This window comes from Salmo salar, chromosome ssa02 (genome assembly GCF_905237065.1).
Source record: "Salmo salar chromosome ssa02, Ssal_v3.1, whole genome shotgun sequence".
In the NCBI taxonomy this organism is placed as follows: domain Eukaryota; kingdom Metazoa; phylum Chordata; class Actinopteri; order Salmoniformes; family Salmonidae; genus Salmo; species Salmo salar.
The window spans coordinates 68,953,916-68,980,205 of NC_059443.1; the positions used below are offsets into that span (position 1 = coordinate 68,953,916).

The 26,290-nt window shown below is 40.0% G+C and overlaps 2 protein-coding genes across 4 annotated transcripts in view; one reads left to right on the forward strand and one right to left on the reverse strand.

Annotated features, from left to right (window-relative positions):
• Positions 1–24,078, reverse strand: part of LOC106590913 (zinc finger protein 883) — a 70,962-nt gene extending 46,884 nt beyond the window's left edge. The window contains exons 1-3 of one of the 3 annotated variants that reach the window (XM_045708660.1): positions 23,936–24,078; positions 12,763–12,928; positions 10,097–12,513 (exon numbers count right to left, since the gene is read on the reverse strand). In XM_045708660.1, coding sequence (XP_045564616.1) covers positions 10,694–12,513; positions 12,763–12,928; positions 23,936–23,944 — 1,995 coding nt within the window. In that variant the 5' untranslated portion in view covers positions 23,945–24,078 and the 3' untranslated portion in view covers positions 10,097–10,693. Of the gene's footprint in view, positions 1–10,096; positions 12,514–12,762; positions 12,929–23,935 lie in introns of those variants that run through there. The other 2 variants (XM_045708664.1, XM_045708672.1) reach the window with 2 other exon arrangements.
• The window catches only part of LOC106591322 (zinc finger protein 271), a 518,091-nt gene that overhangs the window by 393,868 nt on the left and 97,933 nt on the right, over positions 1–26,290 (forward strand). The window lies entirely within an intron of this gene.

A 26,290-nucleotide genomic window follows, 5' to 3' on the forward strand; every position in this document is an offset into this window, starting at 1 on the left:
AAAGCCGAGCCGGTCCGCGGACAACAACTGCCTTTCTTATGCCCCGGCTCTGCTTTTATGCACATACAATACATAGGTCCATCCTTTATGTAAATGAAGTAAATCCCCCTATGCGTTCTGCCACCATTTTCTTTCAACCCAATGTATAACGCCCATATCTGTTTGAATGTTAAATGACGAGACAGAGGCATTGATACGAGTAACCAGTCTTGTTCAGTATATTGCAATACATCCGGGTATTTCAAGCACACCGGTAAAAACACTGGAGTTGCAGTAATTAACATTTACCAACAGATGGCATCACTGTGCCATCTTACACCCATAACAATATCTGCTTTTAGCTCTAACATAGTAGTGGCTGGACTCTCCTCATAAGGATATGAAAATAATGCATGCATTGCATGCTTACGCTTGGCATATATTTAGTCATGGCCATACATACAGCTTGCCTGGCCGTTGCGTGGTTCCTACTTGGGGATGTATGGCCACCTGTTATCTCCACTCAGGGTCAGCTGCCAGTCTCCTCTTTCGCTAGCTAATGTATTTCTATTTTTCCTTCCTTCAGCTCGTCTACCCTTCTCCCACAGGGCAACAACAACTGGCTACTAGTTCGTTTTCTGACATATGTTCAACTCAGAGCTCGTTTATCCAGTGACCACCGCATTTGAAAGAACAACTACGGGCTGGCTAGTTAGCATTCTGGCTCACACTGGCCATACAGTAGCAAAATACACAACTATCTCGATTTAAGAGTTCATGGTAGAGATATTTAAAGAAAGGAGAATATAGGAATCCCATTCGTTAATGAATGGAGGAACGTATATCGCCTCACCCAGCAGACTGTTGAACAATCTGGTTCACGTTGTCATGCTGGGTCACGCGGTTGATAAACTTATTTTCCTCCAAGGTAGATAATGTCACGATTCCAAATCTATACGATATTAGAGAGAACAAGTAAATTATCTCACATACCGGAAAATATTTGTAAAGACGAAATTAGTGGTTGGCATCCAATATCTTGCATTACCGCCCCAATCCTATAGTATAAATCCATTATGCTTTAGGGACAGGCAGAAATGTATGTGTAACCGATGTGAAATGGCTAGTAGTTAGCGGTGGTGCGCGCTAATAGCGTTTCAATCAGTGACGTCGCTAGCTCTGAGACTCGAAGTAGGGTTTCCCCTTGCGTTGAAAGGGCCGTGGCTTTTGTGGCGCGATGGGTAACGGTGCTTCGTGGGTGTGCAAGGGTTCCTGGTTCGAGCTCTGGTTGGGGCGAAGAGAGGGACGGAACCTACACTGTTACATATGCAATTACTGTATTTCATGGAGGAGGGTCATTCTATTTCAATTTCAGTCAGGGGGAGGGTTTAGTGTTTTTTAAATTTAGTCCAGGGGAGAGTCATATCATTTGTAATTGATTAAATATCAGTATTTGTCACCATTTTGTACGTATTGAATTCCCATCTAACCTCAGTGTACAACCCTTTCTTTTCTTTATCTCTCTTTCTCTCTCAATTTCAGTTTAAGGTGCTTTATTGGCATGGGAAGTATATGTTTACAAGTGAAACAGATAATAAACAAAAGTGAAATAAACAATACAAAAATGAACAGTAAACATTACACTCACAAAAGTTCCAAATGAATGAAGACATTTCAAATGTCATATTATGTCTATATACAGTGTTGAAATGATGTGCAAATAGTTAACGTACAAAAGGGAAAATAAATAAACATAAATATGGGTTGTATTTACAATGGTGTTTGTTCTTCACTGGTTGGCCTTTTCTTGTGGCAACAGGTCACACATCTTGCTGCTGTGATTGCACACTGTGGTATTTCACATAATAGATATTTGAGTTTATCAAAATTGTATTTGTTTTCAAATTCTTTGTGGGTTTGTTTAATCTGAGTGAAAAATGTGTCACTAATATGGTCATACATTTGGCAGGATGTTAGGAAGTGTACTCCTTGTATACAATCCATCTCAACATTACACACGTGCTGATTGCCAAGTCCCTTTTACCCCTACCTACATGTACATATTACCACAATTACCTAAACTACCTTGTACCCCTTCACATTGACTTGGTACCGGTACTCCTTCTATATAGCTTCGTTATTGTTATTTAGTGTTACTATTTCCTTAGCAATTTTTTTAAAAACCTTTTAACTCTGCATTGTTGAGAAAGGGCTTACCTGTATGTGCTTGTGATAAAATGTAAACTTAATCCACAGTTATTTTTATGAAACTATTGATCCTCTGTGACTAAATGATGCTCTCTGGTGTGTTTTGAACATTGAGAGTGAGCTCCTGTGGTTGGTTAAAAGAAAAAGAAAAAAAGGTTTGTTATTATATAGTCGTTAGCATTGACCCATCGCGACTTTTGTGCACGTCTATAGCACCGACAGCAGGGGGAAGCTTGGAGAACATTCATAACAATGACATGACGCGACCCACTGTCTGAGGTGCAACCTATGAATAAGCAACATTTGTTTTACATTTGTCTATTTTTCACAGCTCTCAGACTCTGTGTGCGTGTCTCTCTGTCGGTCTGTCTTGTAGTTCCAGATGTGGCTGGAGGAGTGGTGGTGGCCACTGCAAGGCAACTTTAATACTGGAGCAAATGTAGGAGCTCATCATCATAAAATGTATCAATAACATCTGATACAAGTATTCTATATGTGTTAGGTACTACTACAGTGGTAGCAGGTGAACCCTCCTTTAATAGTCATATTTCATTAATATACAGGGTCCATTTTGACACAAGACAACAATCCAGACTAAGAATTTACCAAAGGTCAGATCATAATGAATACGGGTGTTATATGGACAGAGTCGAACTGATCTCAGATCAGCACTCATACTCTGATGGCGAATTCTCTCTCTCCGATCATCCTTTCCATAATTTCAGAATGTCACCAGGTGGGGTGGCGTAACTAGGGTGTAGTGATGTAGTAAATTCATGTCACCAGGTGTGGAGGTGTAACCAGGGTGTAGTGATGTAGTAAATTAATGTCACCAGGTGTGGAGGAGTAACCAGGGTGTAGTGATGTAGTAAATTAATGTCACCAGGTGTGGAGGTGTAACCAGGGTGTAGTGATGTAGTAAATTAATGTCACCAGGTGTGGAGGTGTAACCAGGGTGTAGTGATGTAGTAAATTAATGTCATCAGGTGTGGAGGTGTAACCAGGGTGTAGTGATGTAGTAAATTAATGTCACCAGGTGTGGAGGTGTAACCAGGGTGTAGTGATGTAGTAAATTAATGTCACCAGGTGTGGAGGTGTAACCAGGGTGTAGTGATGTAGTAAATTAATGTCACCAAGTGTGAAGGTGTAACCAGGGTGTAGTGATGTAGTAAATTAATGTCACCAGGTGTGGAGGTGTAACCAGGGTGTAGTGATGTAGTAAATTAATATCACCAGGTGTGAAGGTGTAACCAGGGTGTTGTGATGTAGTAAATTAATGTCACCTGGTGTGGAGGTGTAACCAGGGTGTAGTGATGTAGTAAATTAATATCACCAGGTGTGGAGGTGTAACCAGGGTGTATTGATGTAGTAAATTAATGCCACCAGGTGTGGAGGTGTAACCAGGGTGTATTGATGTAGTAAATTAATGCCACCATGTGTGGAGGTGTAACCAGGGTGTAGTGATGTAGTAAATTAATGTCACCAGGTGTGGAGGTATAACCAGGGTGTAGTGATGTAGTAAATTAATGTCACCAGGTGTGGAGGTGTAACCAGGGTGTAGTGATGTAGTAAATTAATGTCACCAGGTGTGGAGTTGTAACCAGGGTGTAGTGATGTAGTAAATTAATGCCACCAGGTGTGGAGGTGTAACCAGGGTGTAGTGATGAAGTAAATAATGTCACCAGGTGTGGTGGTGTAACCAGGGTGTAGTGATTTAGTAAATTAATGTCACCAGGTGTGGAGGTGTAACCAGGGTGTAGTGATGTAGTAAATTAATGTCACCAGGTGTGGAGGTGTAACCAGGGTGTAGTGATGTAGTAAATTAATGTCACCAGGTGTGGAGGTGTAACCAGGGTGTAGTGATGTAGTAAATTAATGTCACCAGGTGTGGAGGTGTAACCAGGGTGTAGTGATGTAGTAAATTAATGTCACCAGGTGTGGAGGTGTAACCAGGGTGTAGTGATGTAGTAAATTAATGTCACCAGGTGTGAAGGTGTAACCAGGGTGTAGTGATGTAGTAAATTAATGTCACCAGGTGTGGAGGTGTAACCAGGGTGTAGTGATGTAGTAAATTAATGTCACCAGGTGTGGAGGTGTAACCAGGGTGTAGTGATGTTGTAAATTAATGTCACCAGGTGTGGAGGTGTAACCAGGGTGTAGTGATGTAGTAAATTAATGTCACCAGGTGTGGAGGTGTAACCAGGGTGTAGTGATGTAGTAAATTAATGTCACCAGGTGTGGAGGTGTAACCAGGGTGTAGTGATGTAGTAAATTAATGTCACCAGGTGTGAAGGTGTAACCAGGGTGTAGTGATGTAGTAAATTAATGTCACCAGGTGTGGAGGTGTAACCAGGGTGTAGTGATGTAGTAAATTAATGCCACCAGGTGTGGAGGTGTAACCAGGGTGTATTGATGTAGTAAATTAATGCCACCAGGTGTGGAGGTGTAACCAGGGTGTAGTGATGTAGTAAATTAACGTCACCAGGTGTGGAGGTATAACCAGGGTGTAGTGATGTAGTAAATTAATGTAACCTGGTGTGGAGGTGTAACCAGGGTGTAGTGATGTAGTAAATTAATGTCACCAGGTGTGAAGGTGTAACCAGGGTGTAGTGATGTAGTAAATTAATGTCATCAGGTGTGGAGGTGTAACCAGGGTGTAGTGATGTAGTAAATTAATGTCACCAGGTGTGGAGGTGTAACCAGGGTGTATTGATGTAGTAAATTAATGTCACCAGGTGTGGAGGTGTAACCAGGGTGTAGTGATGTAGTAAATTAATGTCACCAGGTGTGGAGGTGTAACCAGGGTGTAGTGATGTAGTAAATTAATGTCACCAGGTGTGGAGGTGTAACCAGGGTGTAGTGATGTAGTAAATTAATATCACCAGGTGTGAAGGTGTAACCAGGGTGTTGTGATGTAGTAAATTAATGTCACCAGGTGTGGAGGTGTAACCAGGGTGTAGTGATGTAGTAAATTAATATCACCAGGTGTGGAGGTGTAACCAGGGTGTATTGATGTAGTAAATTAATGCCACCAGGTGTGGAGGTGTAACCAGGGTGTATTGATGTAGTAAATTAATGCCACCAGGTGTGGAGGTGTAACCAGGGTGTAGTGATGTAGTAAATTAATGCCACCAGGTGTGGAGGTATAACCAGGGTGTATTGATGTAGTAAATTAACGTCACCAGGTGTGGAGGTGTAACCAGGGTGTAGTGATGTAGTAAATTAATGTCACCTGGTGTGAAGGTGTAACCAGGGTGTAGTGATGTAGTAAATTAATGCCACCAGGTGTGGAGGTGTAACCAGGGTGTAGTGATGTAGTAAATTAATGTCACCAGGTGTGGAGGTGTAACCAGGGTGTAGTGATGTAGTAAATTAATGTCACCAGGTGTGGAGGTGTAACCAGGGTGTAGTGATGTAGTAAATTAATGTCACCAGGTGTGGAGGTATAACCAGGGTGTAGTGATGTAGTAAATTAATGTGACCAGGTGTGGAGGTGTAACCAGGGTGTAGTGATGTAGTAAATTAATGTCACCAGGTGTGGAGGTGTAACCATGGTGTAGTGATGTAGTAAATTAATGTCACCAGGTGTGGAGGTGTAACCAGGGTGTAGTGATGTAGTAAATTAATGTCACCAGGTGTGGAGGTGTAACCAGGGTGTAGTGCTGCTAGAGGTTTAATTAATAAAATACTATGTGATCTTAACTCACCTGTCCATCGTCTGCTGTGTCCCTTGTGTCAGAGGTGGATTTGGAGGCCTTCCTGTTTTACACGTCAACAAATGAATGAATGAATGAATGAATAATCAAGTTAATAAATTAAAATGATAATGTGAAATGACGGTCTTAGAAAGATTCTCACCTGAACCACATGAAGACAGAGAGACGGAGTATGATAATCTGTGATTCCTTCAGCTGAAGTCATAACTGAGGTCTGTTTCTCTAAAGGTTCAACAAAAAGGTGGATGATATGAATACACATGTTATCATATAGTGGAGCTTGAAATGAAATATCCTTGTATTTGAATCTCACATTTTTTACCTGTACTTGTTGACTTTCTCTCAGATATGTGATTCTCAGGGTGGAGTGACTCACTCTATCCGATAGTACTCTGAATGACCACCATTCCCAGGTTTCACACCAGACCATCTATAGGACCATGATGCTTTTATGACTGTATGACCTCTGGGATATGTGTTAGAACAGGACAGGTCACAGTACAGATAATCTGAGTAGTGTAAGTCACACTCCAGCCATCCTGCCCCAGTATCACTGCAACACAATCACACATCAAAAGCATATTAAATTAGGCACAAACCTATTAGCTCACACAGAAACAGTTTGTCAACACTTTGTTGCCGTAGTTTCCGAGTTCAGTGTGAATAACAACCATGGAGAAGCATCAGGAGATGTATTGTTGTCGCTACCTTCTTTCGCTTTGTGCTTTTGTCTGTTCCCAATAATGTTCATACCATGTTTTGTTCCGCTACCACGTTGTTGTCATGTTGTGTTGCCATGTGTTGCTGCCTTGCTATGTTGTTGTCTTAGGTATCGCTTTATGTAGTGTTGTGTTGTCTCTCTTGTTGTGATGTGTGTTTTGTCATATATTTATTTATATATATATATAAATCCCAGCCCCGAGGCCTTTTGGTAGGCCGTCCTTGTAAATAAGAATTTGTTCTTAATAGACTTGCTTAGTTAAATAAAATAAACAAAATAAATTACTCTGAAGCAGTTTGTTACACAGTTGCTGAGAGATGTGTGTAAACCACAGGCCTATGTATCTATTCCTGCTGTTCTCAAGCCAGTTGCTGCGTCTCCCTCCCTGCAGTCATAGAAACATAAAGATAGACAACAAACACACTTTATAACTGGTGAATAACTACACCTGACAGTCTAATTAAGCAGGAAAAATAACTTATCCTAACAGATGTGTAGCACTGTAAGTAAAGTGTTTCTCTGTCGATTGTTTTGAACCTGTTTTATTCTCATGACTATAACACTGATGGTACTTCACACTACCTGCATACTCTGGGTCCTGGCTTAGATCTGTAGTAACTCCAGACTCCCATTTGTTGAACCAGGATACTTCTGTGACGTTATTCCAGCTGGGATGTCTATACGTGCAGGTAATGTCCACTGTTGACCCCTTCAAGGCACAGATACTCCTCTTGGTGTAAGTCACATTCAAACAGCTCTGACCATGAACACCTGAAACTAAATGTATCTGATCAAATCCTCAAATGATAATGAGACTATTTTCAAGTGTTTTAGACGTATTAGACTGATTCATTTAAAATGAATATATATAAACCCACACAGTGCATTCGGAAAGTATTCAGAACCCTTGACTTTTTCCACATTTTGTTATGTTACAGCCTTATTCTAAAATGAATTCCAAAATTATAATTCTAAAACAGTATAACATGATTACATACCATCAGCCATTGTCTACCTTGTATATTATACTGCATCATTTCTACTAGTGTTACTATCCAAGAGTGCACAGATGTGTCTGTTTTTCCCCACATGTTCTACTATTGGTCCACAGCTCTTAATGATTGATACTTAAGATGATTATTATAGGTGAGTCAAGACTCACACACTGTAGGAGTGAGAAAATCCTCATGGTCTTTTACAGCACAGGAGTAACTGTCTGCAGAGTAACGCCAGACCACTAGAGTATTACAGGAGTATTGTTGGGAAGTAGGGTCATGGAAGCTGTACCCCCATTCCGCATACTGTGTTTTAAATCTGAACTTGTACTCAGCTGAATCTCTCTCTCTCTCTCAGGTCTGTGATTCTCAGGGTGCAGTCTTTCTCTTTAGTCCCAAGGTACTCAGCACGACCTGCATTCTCTGGCACCGAGCTCAGTATATTAGGTGCCTCATTAAATTTCTCTTGGATATACCAGTTTGGTTCTGAGACTACATGCTAACTTGGATGTTGATATGTGCAGGGCAGTTCCACTGTTGAGCCCTTCATAGCACAGATACTCTGATGGGTGTAAGTTACATTGAAACAGTTCTGACCCAGAACACCTAAAACAGTAGTAGGACCAATCATTTACTCAATTAGTTTCTTCTATAATTATTGCACTGAACAAAAACATAAATGCAACAATGTGTACGATTTTACTGAGTTACAGTTCATATAAAAAAATATGTCAATTGAAATGAATGAATTAGACCCTAATCTATGGATTTCACATGACTGGGAATACAGATACAATTGAAGTCAGAAGTTTACATACACTTAGGATGGAGTCAATAAACTTGTTTTTCAACCACTCCACAAATTTCTTGTAAACAAACTATAGTGTTGGCAAATCGGTTAGGACATCTACTTTGTGCATGATACAAGTCATTTTTCCAACAATTGTTTACAGACAGATTATGTCACTATCACAATTCCAGTGGGTCAGAAGTTTACATACACTAAGTTGACTGTGCCTTTAAACAGCTTGGAAAATCCCAGAAAATTATTTCATGGCTTTAGAAGCTTCTGATAGGCTAATTGACATCATTTGAGTCAATTGGAGGTGTACCTGTGGATGTATTTCAAGGCCTACCTTTGAACTCAGTGCCTCTTTGCTTGACATCATATGAAAATCAAAATAAATCAGCCAATACCTTAGAAAAAAAATTGTAGACCTCCACAAGTCCAGTTCATCCTTGGGAGCAATTTCCAAACGCCTGAAAGTACCACGTTCATCTGTACAAACAATAGTACGCAAGTACTAACACCATGGGACCATGCAGCCGTCATACCACTCAGGAAGGAGACACAATCTGTCTCCTAGAGATGAATGTACTTTGGTTCGAAAAGTGCAAATCAATCCCAGAACAACAGAAAAGGACCTTGTGAAGATGCTGGAGGAAACAGGAACAAATTGAGTACTATATCGACATAACCTGAAAGGCACCTCAGCAAGGAAGAAGCCACTGCTCCAAAACCGCCATAAAAATGCCAGACTACGGTTTGCAACTGCACATGGGGACAAAGATCGTACTTTTTGGAGAATTGTCCTCCGGTCTGATGAAACAAAAATGGAACTGTTTGGCCATAATGACTGTTTGGACGAAAAATGGGGAGGCTTGCAAGCCGAAGAACACCATCCCTACCGTGTAGTACGGCGGTGGCAGCATCATGTTTTGGGGGTGCTTTACTGCAGGAGGGACTGGTGCATGTCACAAAATAGATGAGGAAAGGAAAATTATGTGGATATCTTGAAGCAACATCTCAAGACATCAGTCAGGAAGTTAAAGCTTGGTCGCAAATGGGTCTTCCAAATGGACAATGACCCCAAGCATACTTCTGAAGTTGTGGCAAAATGGCTTAAGGACAACAAAGTCAAGGTATTGGAGTGGCCATCACAAAGCCCTGACCTCAATCCTATAGAAAATGTGTGGGCAGAACTGAAAAAGGAATGTGCCAAAATTCACCCAACTTATTGTGGGAAGCTTGTGGAAGGCTACCAGAAACGTATGACTCAAGTTAAACAATTTAAAGGCAATGCTACCAAATACTAATTGAGTGTATGTAAACTTCTGACCCACTGGGTATGTGATGAAATAAATAAAAGCTGAAATAAATCACTCTCTACTATTATTCTGACATTTCACATTCTTAAAATAAAGTGGTGATCCTAACTGACCTAAGACAGGGAATCTTTACTAGGATTAAATGACAGGAATTGTGAAAAACTGAGTTTAAATGTATTTGGCTAAGGTGGATGTAAACATCCGACTTCAACTGTTATGCATCTGTTGGTCACAGATACCTTAAAAAAACGGTAGTCAGAATCTGGTGTGACCACCATTTGCCTCATGCAGTGCGACATAGGATAAAGGATTTAATGTATTTTTCAATACATGTGTCGTGGAAATTACTACCAAGGACTCAGTCAAACTTAAATGCATCATTCTTTATTATCAGCAAGCTGGAGAGGTTGCAACAAACTTAATGCACCATAGTACACATCGGTCGGGAGCTCTTTCGGGGCAGTCCCGTTAGTTCTCTTATATACTGCTTACACAGACAAGTTATATTTGAATGATTTACATTATTCATCATTAACGTTTGGTTCCTGCATGTAACTTATAGAACATATTCTGGATGTTCTGTCAAAATGTCTGAGGGGGTCATGACCGTCTCCCCCTCACATCTCTACCCAGCACCTACAGGAACCAATGATTGTATGAGACAAGATGTACAATTCAAAGCTCTCTCTTCAGACAACATTTCCATCACATGAATATACACCTACTATTGGTGAAACATTTTATTATACATTATTTAATGGATAATAGGAGTTAATGAAATAAGATACAGCTCTGAACACCCCCACCCCACCCCACACACAGCACTCCTACTCCAAGACGCTTGATACATATGGATCCAGAGCTGCATATTATGCTACACAGGATACCATGGCAATCAAATTTAGTAAACTGTTAGAGAATGGGAGACATTACTCTTTACAATATGTTTTCTATTTAAACTTTATTTAGGGATCTGGAACCAGTGCCAGAGAGGAGGGAGATGAAAGAAAACATGTTTGAGCTTTCTGGTGTTTTTTCAGTGACCCTGAATGAGCAAATCTCTTTCCACATAGACAGGAGTAAGATTTCTCTCCTGTGTGTATGCGTTGGTGTTCAGACAGGTGTCCTGATTGATTGAAGCTCTTCCCACACTGATCACAGCTATAAGGCTTCTCTCCTGTGTGTATGCGTTGGTGTTCAGACAGGTGTCCTGATTGATTGAAGCTCTTCCCACACTGAATACAGCTATAAGGCTTCTCTCCAGTGTGTATGCGTTGGTGTTTAGTCAGGTCTCCTGAATTATTGAAGCTCTTCCCACACTGATCACAGCTATAAGGCTTCTCTCCTGTGTGTATGCGTTGGTGTTTAGTCAGGGCTCCTGAGTGATTGAAGCTCTTCCCACACTGATCACAGCTATAAGGCTTCTCTCCTGTGTGTATGCGTTGGTGTATAGTCAGGTCTCCTGAGTGATTGAAACTCTTCCCACACTGATCACAGCTATAAGGCTTCTCTCCTGTGTGTATGCGTTGGTGTGTAGTCAGGTCTCCTGATCGACTGAAGCTCTTCCCACACTGATCACAGCTATAAGGCTTCTCTCCTGTGTGTATGCGTTGGTGTCTAGTTAGGTCTCCTGATTGATTGAAGCTCTTCCCACACTGATCACAGCTATAAGGCTTCTCTCCTGTGTGTATGCGTTGATGTTTGCTCAGGGTTTCTGATTGATTGAAGCTCTTCCCACACTGATCACAGCTATAAGGCTTCTCTCCTGTGTGTATGCGTTGGTGTAGAATCATGGATCCTGAGTCACTGAAACTCTTCCCACACTGATCACAGCTATAAGGTTTCTCTCCTGTGTGTATGCGTTGGTGTGTAGTCAGGGCTCCTGATTGATTGAAACTCTTCCCACACTGATCACAACTATAAGGCTTCTCTCCTGTGTGTATGCGTTGGTGTGTAGTCAGGGCTCCTGATTGATTGAAACTCTTCCCACACTGGTCACAGCTATAAGGTTTCTCTCCTGTGTGTATGCGTTGGTGTGTAGTCAGGGCTCCTGAATTATTGAAGCTCTTCCCACACTGGTCACAGCTATAAGCTTTCTCTCCTGTGTGTATGCGTTGGTGTGTAGTCAGGGCTCCTGATTGATTGAAACTCTTCCCACACTGAACACAGCTATAAGGCTTCTCTCCTGTGTGTATGCGTTGGTGTGCAATCATGGATCCTGAGTCATTGAAACTCTTCCCACACTGATCACAGCTATAAGGTTTCTCTCCTGTGTGTATGCGCTGGTGTACAGTCAGATCGTAACTTTGAGTAAACCTCTTCCCACACTGATCACAGCTATAAGGCTTCTCTCCTGTGTGTATGCGTTGGTGTCTAGTCAGGTGTCCTGACTTATTGAAGCTCTTCCAACACTGAACACAGCTATAAGGCTTCTCTCCTGTGTGTTTGTGTTTAGTCTGGGCTCCTGACTGATTTAAGTATTTCCCACAATCAAAGCAGGTATAAGGTCCCTCCCCTGAATGAATTCTCTGATGATATTTTAAGGTTTTAGATGCATGCTCCAGAGTGTGAATTTGCTCATGAATTGTCAAGTCTTGTTTAGCCAAACTCTTCCCACAGACAGAGCAGCAGTGGTGAGGTTTCTTCCCTATACCTCTATGCTGGTGTTTCTTGAGGTGTTCTGATCTGGAGAGACTCTTCTCTTTCTTGTCAGCATCATGATGTTGTTGAGGCTGCCCAGATGATAAGCCCCTCCCACTAAGAGAGCAACGATTATTGATGTCCCCTGTGAAACAAAGACATTGAATACTTAGGTTTTGCGAATATGGGTCCATAAACAGATGGGTCCTTCCATGAAATTAAGGCCTTTTATGAAATCAAAGGTGCTCTTCATGAACGAAAGTTAAAATTAGGTGAAATCAAACGTTTTTTGGGGGGACCAAGTTACACTTCTCAAAATTGGGTGGAACTACCAAATATTTTCATCAATAAAATTAAACAATTAATTGTTACAGAAGCAGACTAATCCACACACCATGGTTCTTACTTAATGAAATCATATCTCCATGTTCCTCTTCTCGTCTCTCAGTTCCACTCTGCCCTGGTGTTTTCCTACAGTCGACCAGAACCAGCAGTAAAGTACGGAGAGGCGGTCGACCTGGGGACTCCTGGAGTGTGGAGGGGGACGGACTAGCTTTGTCCTGTTGGCCACAAGAAGTTTACAGTTGATCATTAAACCAAATATTGTATTAATTCAGTCTAAACCTCCTTTTACCTGAAATGTTCAATCGTTCACCACAACCCACAAATCTAAGAGCATTGGATTGGTGGGCATGGGCTAGTTTCCACCATATTTGTTATACCAGTCATTTCCTATCAAACAACGCAAGAGGGATAACTGGGCCCAAAATCTGGCTTCTGACTTATTTGATCATATATACATTTTCGTAACGAGTTGGTTGTTAGGAGTGTATTGGTAAAAGTAGGACACGTGACATCCCGGCAACTTTGAGGAAAAAAAACACTTTGGTCGTCACTAGTTACCACAAACAAAGCCATAAACCACATCCATTTCTACAACTGATCTTTTAAAATGTGATTTTTAACCTTAACCTTGAAAACACAAACTTTATGCCTAACCCTAAATAAATAAAAATACGATATAGATGTTCGACATTGTGGCAACTAGTGAAAACACGCATATCTGCCCTCTCATTGGCTATAATGGTCCCACCTGATCTTGCCTCTTCCCGATTGCCTTCCAGCTGCGTTTCAAACTCAACAACCCTCGGCCCTAAACCCTCAGATCTTGAATTGCGTTTTACATCCGAGTGTACCTTAAAATGTCCCTTGCCCAAGCGAGGGAGAGTGAAGATCGGAGGCAACGTCCTTGGTGGAAATCTTGAAGTTTAACTTAAAAACAACCAACCTAAAGCTATCAATGTACCTAGTAAGCTAACGTATCTAGCTAGCGTCGTGGAAATATTGGTCCAATAATATTTCTCAGATACCGGAACATTAAATTTATATAGACTATTACAAAGCCAAGCTGGTCCAAGGATCATCTGACTTCGCCAGTCTCAGCACACTTCTTTTATACAGTTTCACCATTACATAGTCACTCCTCTTTATGCAAAATACCCTTTGACATTTCGCCACCATTATCTTTTTGTCTCACTTCTGACTTATTTACACCCATCTTAGATTATATTGGTGGCATCACCATAGTACTATTACAAAAAATATATATATAATATTATATATATAATATATATACAGTTGAAGTCAGAAGTTTACATACATTTAGGTTGGAGTCATTAAAACTAGTTTTTAAACCACTCTACAAATTTCTTGTTAACAAACTATAGTTTTGGCAAGTCAGTTAGGACATCTACTTTGTGCATGACACAAGTAATTTTTTCAACAATTGTTTACAGACAGATTATTTCACTGTATCACAATTTCAGTGGGTCAGAAGTTTACATACACCAAGTTGACTGTGCCTTTAAACAGCTTGGAAAATTCCAGAAAATGATGTCATGGCTTTAGAAACTTCTGATAGGCTAATTGACATCATTTGAGTCAATTGGAGGTGTACCTGTGGATGTATTTCAAGGCCTACCTTCAAACCCAGTGCCTCTTTGCTTGACATCATGGGACAATCAAAATAAATCAGTCAAGACCTCAGAAAAAAATGTAAACCTCCACAAGTCTGGTTCATCCTTGGGAGCAATTTCCAAACGCCTGAGGGTACCACGTTCATCTGTACAAACAATTGTATGCAAGTATAAACACCATGGGACCACGCAGCCATCATACAGCTCAGGAAGGAGATGCGTTCTGTCTCCAAGAGATGTACATACTTTGGTGCAAAAAGTGCAAATCAATCCCAGAACAGCAGCAAAGGACCTTGTGAAGATGCTGGGGGAAACAGGTACAAAAGTATCTATATCCACAGTAAAACGAGTCTTATATCGACATAACCTGAAAGGCCGCTCAGCAAGGAAGAAGCCACTGCTCCAAAACAGCCATAAAAAAGCCAGACTACGGTTTGCAACGGCACATGGGGACAAAGATCGTAATTTTTGGAGAAATGTCCTCTGGTCTGATGAAACAAAAATAGAACTGTTTGGCCAAAATGACCATCGTTATGTTTGGAGGAAAAAGGGAAACGCTTGCAAGCCGAAGAACCCCATCCCAACCGTCAAGCACGGGGGTGGCAGCATCATGTTGTGGGGGTGCTTTTCTGCAGGAGGGACTGGTGCATGTAACAAAATAGATGGCATCATGAGGAAAGGAAAATTATGTGGATATATTGAAGCATCATCTTAAGACATCAGTCAGGAAGTTAAAGCTTGGTCGCAAATGGGTCTTCCAAATGGACAATGACCCCAAGCATACTTCCAAAGTTGTGGCAAAATGGCTTAAGCACATCCAAGTCAAGGTATTGGAGTGGAAAATAAAGGAAAGCCGCACACTCTAAGAGCTCAGATGCAAAAATGTAATCACCAACGTTTCGACAGCGAAGCTGTCTTCATCAGGGTATCATCAAACACTGCGAGATGAGTCATTTATATAGTGTCAAGAGACACACAGGTGTTTGTAATCATGGCCAAGTATGGCCTAATATCATTGGTTAACTCAAATATTTAAAAAAATGGCATACAAAGAACATACAAAAAGACAAACAAATGGATATCATACGATCATAGCATTTGTAGTCTAAAATGTATCTAACAAACAATTACAATGGCAAAATCACAATTATCAATTGGCAAAATGGCTTAAGGACAACAAAGTCAAGGTATTGGAGTGGCCATCACAAAGCCCTGACCTCAATCCTATAGAAAATAAGTGGGCAGAACTGAAAATGTGTGTGCGAACAAGGAGGCCTACAAACCTGACTCAGTTACACCAGCTCTGTCAGGAGGAATGGGCCAAAAGTCACCCAACTTATTGTGGGAAGCTTGTGGAAGGCTACCTGAAACGTTTGACCCAAGTTAAACAATTTAAAGGCAATGATTCCAAATTCTAATTGAGTGTGTGTAAACTTCTGACCCGTTGGGAATGTGATAAAAGAAATAAAAGCTGAAATAAATCATTCTCTCTACTATTATTCTGACATTTCACATTCTTAAAATAAAGTGGTGATCCTAACTGACCTAAGACAGGGAATTTTTACTAGGATTAAATGTCAGGAATTGTGAAAAACTGAGTTTAAATGTATTTGGCTAAGGTGGATGTAAACTTCCGACATCAACTGTACCTCCCTAATACAGGTACATGTCTAGTGGTTCCTGTAAATGATTAACTAATGTAAATGTCCAATGGCCTTCACAAGACCAGGCTAATGGTGCCTATAAATGATTAACTAATGTGCATGTCCAATAGCCTTCAGAAGACCAGGCGTGACCCAGAATGGTTAAGTCTGTATTGACTCAGCTTGCACATACACATTAGTATATGTGTAAGCAGAACCAATGGTTAACCCTATATCGATTCTGCTTACTACTTCTAAGAAAACAGTATAGGTACTGGAAAATCCCCAACACTAGCACTCCTGTCAGGTAGCTAGCTACAGTTACCCATAGCTGGCTAGCTAGTTTTATAGTTTGGTCATTTATTCAAATACATTTCGGAATTGCACTCCTCACTACAAAACTAAGCCAATTTGCCAACACTAATATATATTTTTATAATTGCAAGCTAGCTTCATATTTTTACTGAGATACCGAAAATGCAGGGTGTTGATTAAATATGACACTTAGCGGCCACCAGAGTTTGACATGTGACTACAGTTTGCAATGAATTGTGGGTCATATCAACCCCGTAAGTGACCAAAGTTGTTCAATCGCTCCTTCAAGCTAAATCCAGGGCCAACGTTAGGGAATTGGAAAAAGCCGGGAAAAGATGGCGGCGAGTGCAGACGAGATTTCAGCTTGCTCCGAGTAACCTTAACTTTTATCCCTCGCAAACTTACTTAAATGTAACGGAACTTGGCTTATAGTAAACATAATAGAGAACAACGCTTAGTTGACCGCTAATTTGATCTGGAAATTTGAGAAATGGAAGGAAAAAATGTGCGAAAGAGCAAAGGGAGGAGAAGGCAGTTGCTAGCTGAGCACTCATACACTGGAGAAAAACCGCCACCTGACTCCTCAGGAGAAGAAATGGAGGATGCTGCACATTCGGTTGATTCTGAAAATGCAGTCAATAGTCCTGCACCCAAAAAGACACAGAAAGAATTGTCTTTGCGCGAACTACAGGTCAACATAATCGATGCTGTCTCTGCAAAGATAAACGAAAGAGCCGATGGTCTGGAGAAAATGATACACGAAAACACAATAGTTGACCTCGAGACCTCTCTGAATCATGCATACAAGAGTATCGAAGAGCTTAAACTTGCAAACACTGCTACGTCTGAGAAACGCACTGCTCAGGAGAAGACCATCGCAGACATGCAAGAGCGCTTATCGGAAGCAGAGCGATACTGGAGAAGGTGGGGGCTACAGCTTTACGGTGTCCCGGAGGACCAGGATGAGAATATGAAGCGCTTAGTAAGAGACATCTGTAACCGTGTGGCACGGGACTTCCCCGATGGATATGGCTGTGGATGTCGCTCATCGTATTGGGAAGAAACAAGATGCCATCGTCAGCCGCTCGATCATCATCCAGTTTGCTTTTCGCACAGCGAGAGATGCAGTTTGGAAGAAAGCAAAGGAAAGCGCCTTTCTGAAAGAGAGAACTTAGATTCGGGGAGGACTTGACTGCAGCAGACAAGGCAGCAAAGGCAAAATGGTGGCCTCTTGAACAACAGGTCCAAAATCAAGGAAAGGGTGGATACTACAGGGGAATCAGAGCCTTTTTCGCCAACGGAAAATAAATACGACCGGGGTGATTTTTTCTGTCGGTAGGTTTACAAGGTAGCTCCTTCCTCACTGCAAACTGAACGTTTTAGTTTTGAAATATGGTGTTACTGTTTTACAAGTTAAGACTTCTGTTAATACATATATGAAGCAACTTTTTATAGAGAGGGTAAAGTTGAGATTGCATAGGATTTTTCTTTCTATTCTATAGATATGGACTTGAAGTTTATGTCAATCAATGCCAGTGAATACGAAACCTGTTGAAGAGAAAAGCTTTTTTTGGTTTTGTAAGGACTGCAACGCAGATCTTGTATTCGTTTAAGAAACACATTCATGCAAAGAGGACTATAATTATTGGAAAAATCAGTGGGGCAATGTCATTTTTGTTGGCCCACGGGACAAATCATTCAGCTGGGGTTGCAATTTTAGCACACAATTTCAAAGGGAAATTTTTGTTTACTCAAATGGACTCCAATGGACATTGGCTAGTAGCGGTCATCAACCACATGGACAGATTATTTGTGTTGTGTAATGTATATGGATACTGTCCTAGTCCTCCAAATAACTAACTTCTACAGGAAATTGAAGAAATTCTTAAAAGTCTTCTGAGAAAATATCCATCCAGTCAGATTACAGTTGGAGATTTTAATATGGTTTATTCTAATGAGACTGATAGATTGCCTCATAGGCCTAACATTGGTGTGAACAAGTTGGTGAATTTCTGCCAAAGCCTGGACTTAATTGACATATGGAGAGTAAAAACCCCTGGAGAGATACAATACACATGGAGTAATAGAGATCGTTCTTTACAATCAAGAATTGATTTGTGGGTGATAACCTCTAGTCTTGAGTCCAACACTGTAGAGGTAAAAATACTGCCTGCAGTCCTGACGGATCATAAAGTCATATGGTTGACTGTAAGAATGTGCAGCAATGATGGTAAGAAATACTCTGGTGGTTATTGGAAATTAAATAACTCATTGTTATTGCATGATGATTTAAAAAATGTGATTAAAAATCTAATTTCGGTTTACTGGAGTTTAGCTACATCTAATGCAGAATATGGGAAATATTGGGAACTGCTGAAATTTAAAATCCACTCAGCCTGTATTGCTTATGGAAAACGACTTGCTTTAAGAAGGAGATGTGAGGTAGCTGAACTCTCTAAAACAATTGCCGATATCACAGAGATTGAGCATCTTGATCTTAATGAGAAAAATAAATTGAATGATTTACAGAATCAACTAGATACATTGTATGAGGAAAAGGCTAGAGGAGCTTTCATAAGATCTAGAAAACAATGGCTTGAAAAAGGTGAAAAGAACAGTAGATACTTTTTTTATTTGGAAAAGAGGAGAGGGGAACTCAACACACTTCGGAACGTTAAGATTAATGGGGTTGCCACTGAGGATAGAGAGTTGTTATCAGACTTTACCACTAAGTTTTATGAGAATCTTTACTCCTTAGATAACAATTTGAGTGACTCTAAGGATCTCCTTGATTCTATAGAGAATGTTAATTCGGTGAGTGAAGAACTCAATCAGTCTTGTTGCCAAGATCTATCCTTTATGGACATCCAGTACGGGGTTGCTCAGTTAAAAAAGAACAAATCTCCAGGTTGTGATGGATTAACCTCTGAATTTTACAAAATATTCTCTGAAGAAATAGCACCTTTTTTACTTGAAACCTTTAAGGAGGCTATAAAGAAGGGAGAACTACCTGCCTCTCTGAAGCAAGGGGTTATTACTCTTATACCTAAACCACACAAGGATCTCCTAAGTACTGATAATTGGCGTCCAATCACACTCCTAAATAACGACTACAAAATTATAGCCTTAATCTTTGCAAAAAGGTTAAAGTCTTGCTTAAATGATGATTGATGAATGTCAATCATGGTTTATGAAAGGGCACCATATATCTAATAATCTGAGGCTGGTGTTAGACTTGGTTGAGTATTGTGATCTATTAGATGACTTCCCTGTTATCCTATTTTTGGATTTTCAGAAAGCATTTGATACAGTAAGTCACAATTTTATCTTTGATTGTCTTAAGCATTTCAAATTTGGTTTTTTTTTTGTTGATGCTATTAGAACTCTGTATACTTGTGGCAATAGCTGTATCAAACTCTGTCATGGAACATCCTCGAGGTTTAACATTTACAAAGGAATACAACAAGGTTGTCCAATTTCACCTTTTTTTATTTTTGTTAGTATCTCAAATGTTATGCTCATTAGTTCATAAAAGTCCATTTGAAGGCATTACATTCCAGGCCAGAGAGATCAAGATATCCCAACTGGCGGATGACACCTCACTTTTTTTGAAAAATGTCTCAAGCTAGATTAGCATTGGATATCGTGAAGCAGTTCTCCAAAATCTCAGGTTTTGCATTAAATCTTTCCAAATGTGAGATGTTTGTTTTGAAAGGAGCTGTCAATCCAGCAGATTGTAACATCTCTGAAAAAGATACTGTAACCTACCTTGGTGTAAAGATCAGCAAAAATCTTAAGGCTATGAATGATCTTAATTTGAACCCTGTAACTGAATCTGTCCAAAAAAAAATTATCCTCATGGTTAGGGAGGGATTTAAGTCTTCAAGGAAGGGTGCTTTTATCCAAAGCTGAGGGGCTATCTTTTTTTTTTCTATTGATATTCCCAAATCCACTTGCTGTACCTTAGATAGGCTTTTGTACAACTTCATATGGAAAAACAAGCCACATAAGATAAAAAGAGATGTTATCACCAACAGGGTGTGTGATGGCGGTCTAAATGTCTTAGATTTCACTCTCTTCAATCAGATATCAAAGGTCAACTGGATTAAAAGATACATAAAAAATCCTCAGTTTCTGGAATATTATACCTAATTTTGTTTTCCAGAAGCTTGGAGGGCTTAATTTTTTACTACAATGTCCATATATTGTGGGTAAACTTCCTGTGAAACTGGCATATTTTCACAAGCAGGCTTTAATGTGCTGGGCTTTGTTGTATGAACACAACTTTTCACCTCATAAATGTTTTATATGGAACAATGGGTCGATATTACATAGAAACAAGATGTTATTTAACCATAAATGGTTCTCGAAAAACATTGTCCTTGTCAGCCAATTAGTTAATATTAGTGGGAATCTATTTACAAGGAGAGAATTTATGGAAAGATACAACTTTGAGGTTTCAAGCAAGGAATATGACACTGTTATTAAAGCTATACCTAGTGGGATAAAAACTTTAGTTCAGAATAATGCATATTTTGGAATATCTCCGATTGTAAGCGATATTCAGGTGAATGGCATTGGTCTACTACATACAAAATTCAACAATCGTTTATTAAAGGATATTTTCTACAGGAAGTCTATTCCCTCTGAGATATTTTCTTGGGGTTCATCGTTTGATGTAAACTGGCGCCGTGCTTGGCTCACTCCACACAAATTTATGGTGACCAATAAAGTAAAGGAGATCTCCTTTAAGATAATACATAGATTCTATCCGTGTAATAGCTTGATTTCTAAATACAGTGGGGGAAAAAAGTATTTGATCCCCTGCTGATTTTGCACGTTTTCCCACTGATGAAGAAAGGATGAGTCTATACTTTTAATGGTAGGTTTATTTGAACAATGAGAGACAGAATAACAACTAAAATATCCAGAAAAAACGCATGTCAAAAATGTTATAAATTGATTTGCATTTTAATGAGGGAAATAAGTATTTTACCCCCTCTCAATCAGAAAGATTTCTGGCTCCCCGGTGTCTTTTATACAGGTAATGAGCTGAGGTTAGGAGCACACTCTTAAAGGGAGTGCTCCTATCCGCAGCTTGTTACCTGTAAAAAAGACACCTGTCCACAGAAGCAATCAATCAATCAGATTCCAAACCCTCCACCATGGCCAAGACCAAAGAGCTCTCCAAGGATGTCAGGGACAAGATTGTAGACCTACACAAGGCTGGAATGGGCTACAAGGCCATCGCCAAGCAACTTGGTGAGAAGGTGACAACAGTTGGTGCGATTATTCGCAAATGGAAGAAACACAAAAGAACTGTCAATATCCCTCGGCCTGGGGCTCCATGCAAGATCTCACCTCGTGGAGTTGCAATGATCATGAGAACGGTGAGGAATCAGCCCAGAACTACACGGGAGGATCTTGTCAATGATCAAGGCAGCTGGGACCATAGTCACCAAGAAAACAATTGGTAACACACTATGCCGTGAAGGACTGAAATCCTGCAGCGCCCGCAAGGTCCCCCTGCTCAAGAAAGCACATATACATGCCCGTCTGAAGTTTGCCAATGAACATCTGAATGATTCAGAGGACAACTGGTGAAAGTGTTGTGGTCAGATGAGACCAAAATGGAGCTCTTTGGCATCAACTCAACTCGCCGTGTTTGGAGGAGGAGGACGAATGCTGCCTATGACCCCAAGAACACCATCTCCACCGTCAAACATGGAGGTGGAAACATTATGCTTTGGGGGTGTTTTTCTGCTAAGGGGATAGGACAACTTCACCGCATCAAAGGGACGATGGACGAGGCCATGTACCGTCAAATCTTGGGTGAGAACATCCTTCCCTTAGCCAGGGTATTGAAAATGGGTCATGGATGGGTATTCCAGCATGACAATGACCCAAAACACACGGCCAAGGCAACAAAGGAGTGGCTCAAGAAGAAGCACATTAAGGTCCTGGAGTGGCCTAGCCAGTCTCCAGACCTTAATCCCGTAGAAAATCTGTGGAGGGAGCTGAAGGTTCGAGTTGCTAAACGTCAGCCTCGAAACCTTAATGACTTGGAGAAGATCTGCAAAGAGGAGTGGGACAAAATCCCTCCTGAGATGTGTGCAAACCTGGTGGCCAACTACAAGAAACGTCTGACCTCAAGGGTTTTGCCACCAAGTACTAAGTCATGTTTTGCAGAGGGGTCAAATACTTATTTCCCTCATTAAAATGCAAATCATTTTATAACATTTTTGACATGTGTTTTTCAGGATTTTTTTGTTGTTATTCTGTCTCTCACTGTTCAAATAAATCTACCATTAAAATTATAGACTGATCATTTCTTTGTAAGTGGGCAAACGTACAAAATCAGCAGGGGATCAAATACTTTTTCCCCCCACTGTATATACTTGATGTTACCAGTGAATGCAGTTTTTGTGAACTAGAAACTGAATCTATTGAACACTTATTCTGTAATTGTTTATATAGTGAAGTGGTCTGGACTGATGTAAAAATACATCTTGGCCTCAAATTGCATACAAGTTTGACATATTATTTTACTACACTGATTCCACACTTGAACGTGAGTATGTCATAAATCTCTTTATTTTATTAGGAAAATATTTCATACACAAATCAAAATTTATGAAGAAAAAGCCCCTTTCATTTTTTTAAATCTGATTAGGAAAACTATTTAGTTTTTAAAACGTATACAAAACAAAATGTCAAGAAAATGTATTCGCTATATGTCTGTATTTGATTTGATATAATGTGGAATAGTTTTTTCTTCTTTTTTTTCTCATTTCTTTGGAATCCCTCTGGCTGTTATGTTTATGTTTTGCATGTTACTGTTATAAAAAAAAAATATGAAAAAAATTAAAAAAGTTTGGGAATTGGACCTCCCTTAAGATGGCAATCAAACTGCATCCGGTTTCGACGTGGATACCCCCGAAGGAAAAACAACGTGTTTGGACTGCAGCCATTTATTTTCTTTGTTGGAACGGCCACTTGAATATCTGGTCAAATAATGTCTAATACGCAAGAAATCAGTGAAGGAATGTGAACACTTCGGGAGGAAGGAGAGAATTAGGTTATTGTCACAGATTCCTAAACATGATTGTATGAACTGCCTTCATTTTGCTGGACCCCAGGAAGAGTAGCTGCTGCGTTGGCAACGAATGGGGATCCATAATAAATACTGTAATGAAACAAGCTGGGAGCAGGTCTCAAACCCTCGACCTTCTAGCCCGAAGTCCAGCGCGCTAATACCGCAAAAGCATGCTCGAGCGGCAGAGTCGATATCCGCCGTTATAACCCAGGGTCGTTACAATACAAATGATATAGTTGTAGGCAACTTTTTAAAATTTAAATGTAACCTTTATTTAACTAGGCAAGCCCGATATAGAAAATAAATCTTATTTAGAATGACGGTTTATGAACAATGGATTAACTGCCTTGTTCAGGGCCAGAACGACAGACGTTAACCTTGTCAGCTCGTGGATTCGGTTACTGGCCCAACGCTCTAACCACTAGGCTACCTGCCGCCCCAAAGAGAACACAGCAATGTTGAGGTTCAAAGATGATGAAACTAGGCCTAGACATTTTATAAAACACAGCGGGCATATACTGTTATAACCAGACTTACCCGATCCATTGTGGAAGCTATTGTTTCTTTGTATGATATTAAATGTTGTAGGTTACAGTACAGTTAGACAACTTTGTTGTAGTGTTCAGATAATGACAAGGGAGTTGCGGAGAGAAAATTCAATTCTCAAGGCTGCAACTGATGCGCCCCTAGACCAGAGCAATCAAACATCTATTTAAATATCGTAATTAAGTTAGCAAAAATAAACGTCACAAGTAGCCTAATATTACTTCAGAAAGTTCCTGGATAACATTTTCTGTGATCTATAAAAGTCGAGTAATGTCAAGAAAACGTTCAACAACACCCCCTTTCACTAAGAATCCTGTTTTCTGCTATCGTCTACTTTTACCTAGCAGCCATTTGGAACACATGCGCAAAGAGGGAGTATCTCAACGCGCTGATCTCTAGTGAGGGAGTGTCTGGGAATGACTTGTTCTGGTCTTTCGCTGGTGATATAGGCAGCTGCTGTACACTACCAGCACAGAAAGGACAAAGAGCTATGTATGCAAGTCACTGCAACAGGTGCATCAAACCTAATTCACAAGTAATTCTCTAGTCAAAAATAAACGTACTTCCAGTGGTGGAAAAAGTACCCAAGTGTCATACTTAAGTAAGAGTAAAGATACCATAATAGAAAATTAAACCCAATAAAATGCTACTTGAGTAAAAGTCTAAAAGTAATTGGGTTTAAATATACAGTATCAAATATATAGTATCAAAAGTAAACGTAATATCTCAAATATACTTAAGAATTAAAAGTAAAAGTATGAAATTAAAATATCCTTAAACTAAGCAAACCAGATGGCACAATTTTCTTGTTTTTTAAATTTACGGATAGGCAGGGGCACACTCAGATATCATTTACAAACAAAACATTTGTGTTTAGTCAGTCCGCAAGATCAGAGGCAGTAGGGATGTCCAGGGATGTTCTCTTGATAAGTATGTGAATTGAACCATTTTCAGTCCTGCTATGCATTCAAAATGTAACAAGTACTTTTGGGTGTCACTGAAAATGTATGGAGTAAAAATAACATAATTTTCTTTAGGAATGTAGTGAAGTAAAAGTTGTCAAATATATAAATAGTACAGTACAGATACCCCCAAAAACTATTTAAGTAGTACTTTAAAGTATTTTCACTTAAGTACTTTACACCATTGCGTAAGTCTTTCTTCTACAGCCAAATGTACTGTCGTGTCTTTGGGGTACCATTAAACTGAAGACATGTTTATCAATTAACTCCCTGTAATTATTATCACGCGATCAAACTGATTAATCGTTTAATTGTAATTAACTAGGAGATCGGGGCACCAAGGAAAATATTCAGATTACAAAGTTATAATTTTCCTAATATAACTTTCCTATATTATAACATTATATATTATATTCTATTATAGTATAGGCCGATTGTCTTCTGGTTTAAATGGTGTATTTTACCTCGCTTCCAGTCTCATTCCAAACGTCGTAAATTGTTGTATCTGCACGAACCCAGTCTTTACTAAGAGTCATCCATACATCAATTGTCTTAAAATCATTTATTTACTAAACTAAGTAATTCACAGAAAGCATACAAACAGTAATTATCGTCACAAAGAATTGGTAGAGTAATGTGCCCTAGTGGGCGTGTCTTGTTCAACAATGGGTCATAAAGGGCAGCTGAGAAGACCCTACAGAGTTCATTAACCTGTTAGGTCTAGGGGGCAGTATTGACACGGCCGGATAAAAAACGTACCCGATTTAATCTGGTTACTACTCCTGCCCAGAAACTAGAATATGCATATAATTATTAGCTTTGGATAGAAAACACTCCAAAGTTTCTAAAACTGTTTGAATGGTGTCTGTGAGTATAACAGAACTCATTTGGCAGGCCAAAACCTGAGAAGATTCCATGCAGGAAGTGCCCTGTCTGACAATTTCTTGCCCTTCTTGATTATCTCTATCCATTACAGAGGATCTCTGCTGTTACGTGACACTTCCTACGGCTCCCATGGGCTCTCAGAAGGCGGCAAAAAGCTGAATCGTGGCTTTGCAGGCTCTGTCTGAAAAAAAGTAGCGCGTTTGGGTAGTGGCTGGTTACAGTACTGTGAGACTCAGGCGCGTGCCCGAGTCGACCTCATGCTTTGTTTTCTTTCGTCTGTTTACCTAAACGCAGATTCCCGGTCGGAATATTATCGCTTTTTTTTACGAGAAAAATCGCATAAAAATGGATTTTAAACAGCGGTTGACATGCTTCGAAGTACGGTAATGGAATATTTAGCATTTTTTTGTCACGAAATGCGCCATGCTCGTGACCCTTATTTACACTTCGGATAGTGTCTTGAATGCACGAACAAAACGCCGCTATTTGGATATAACGA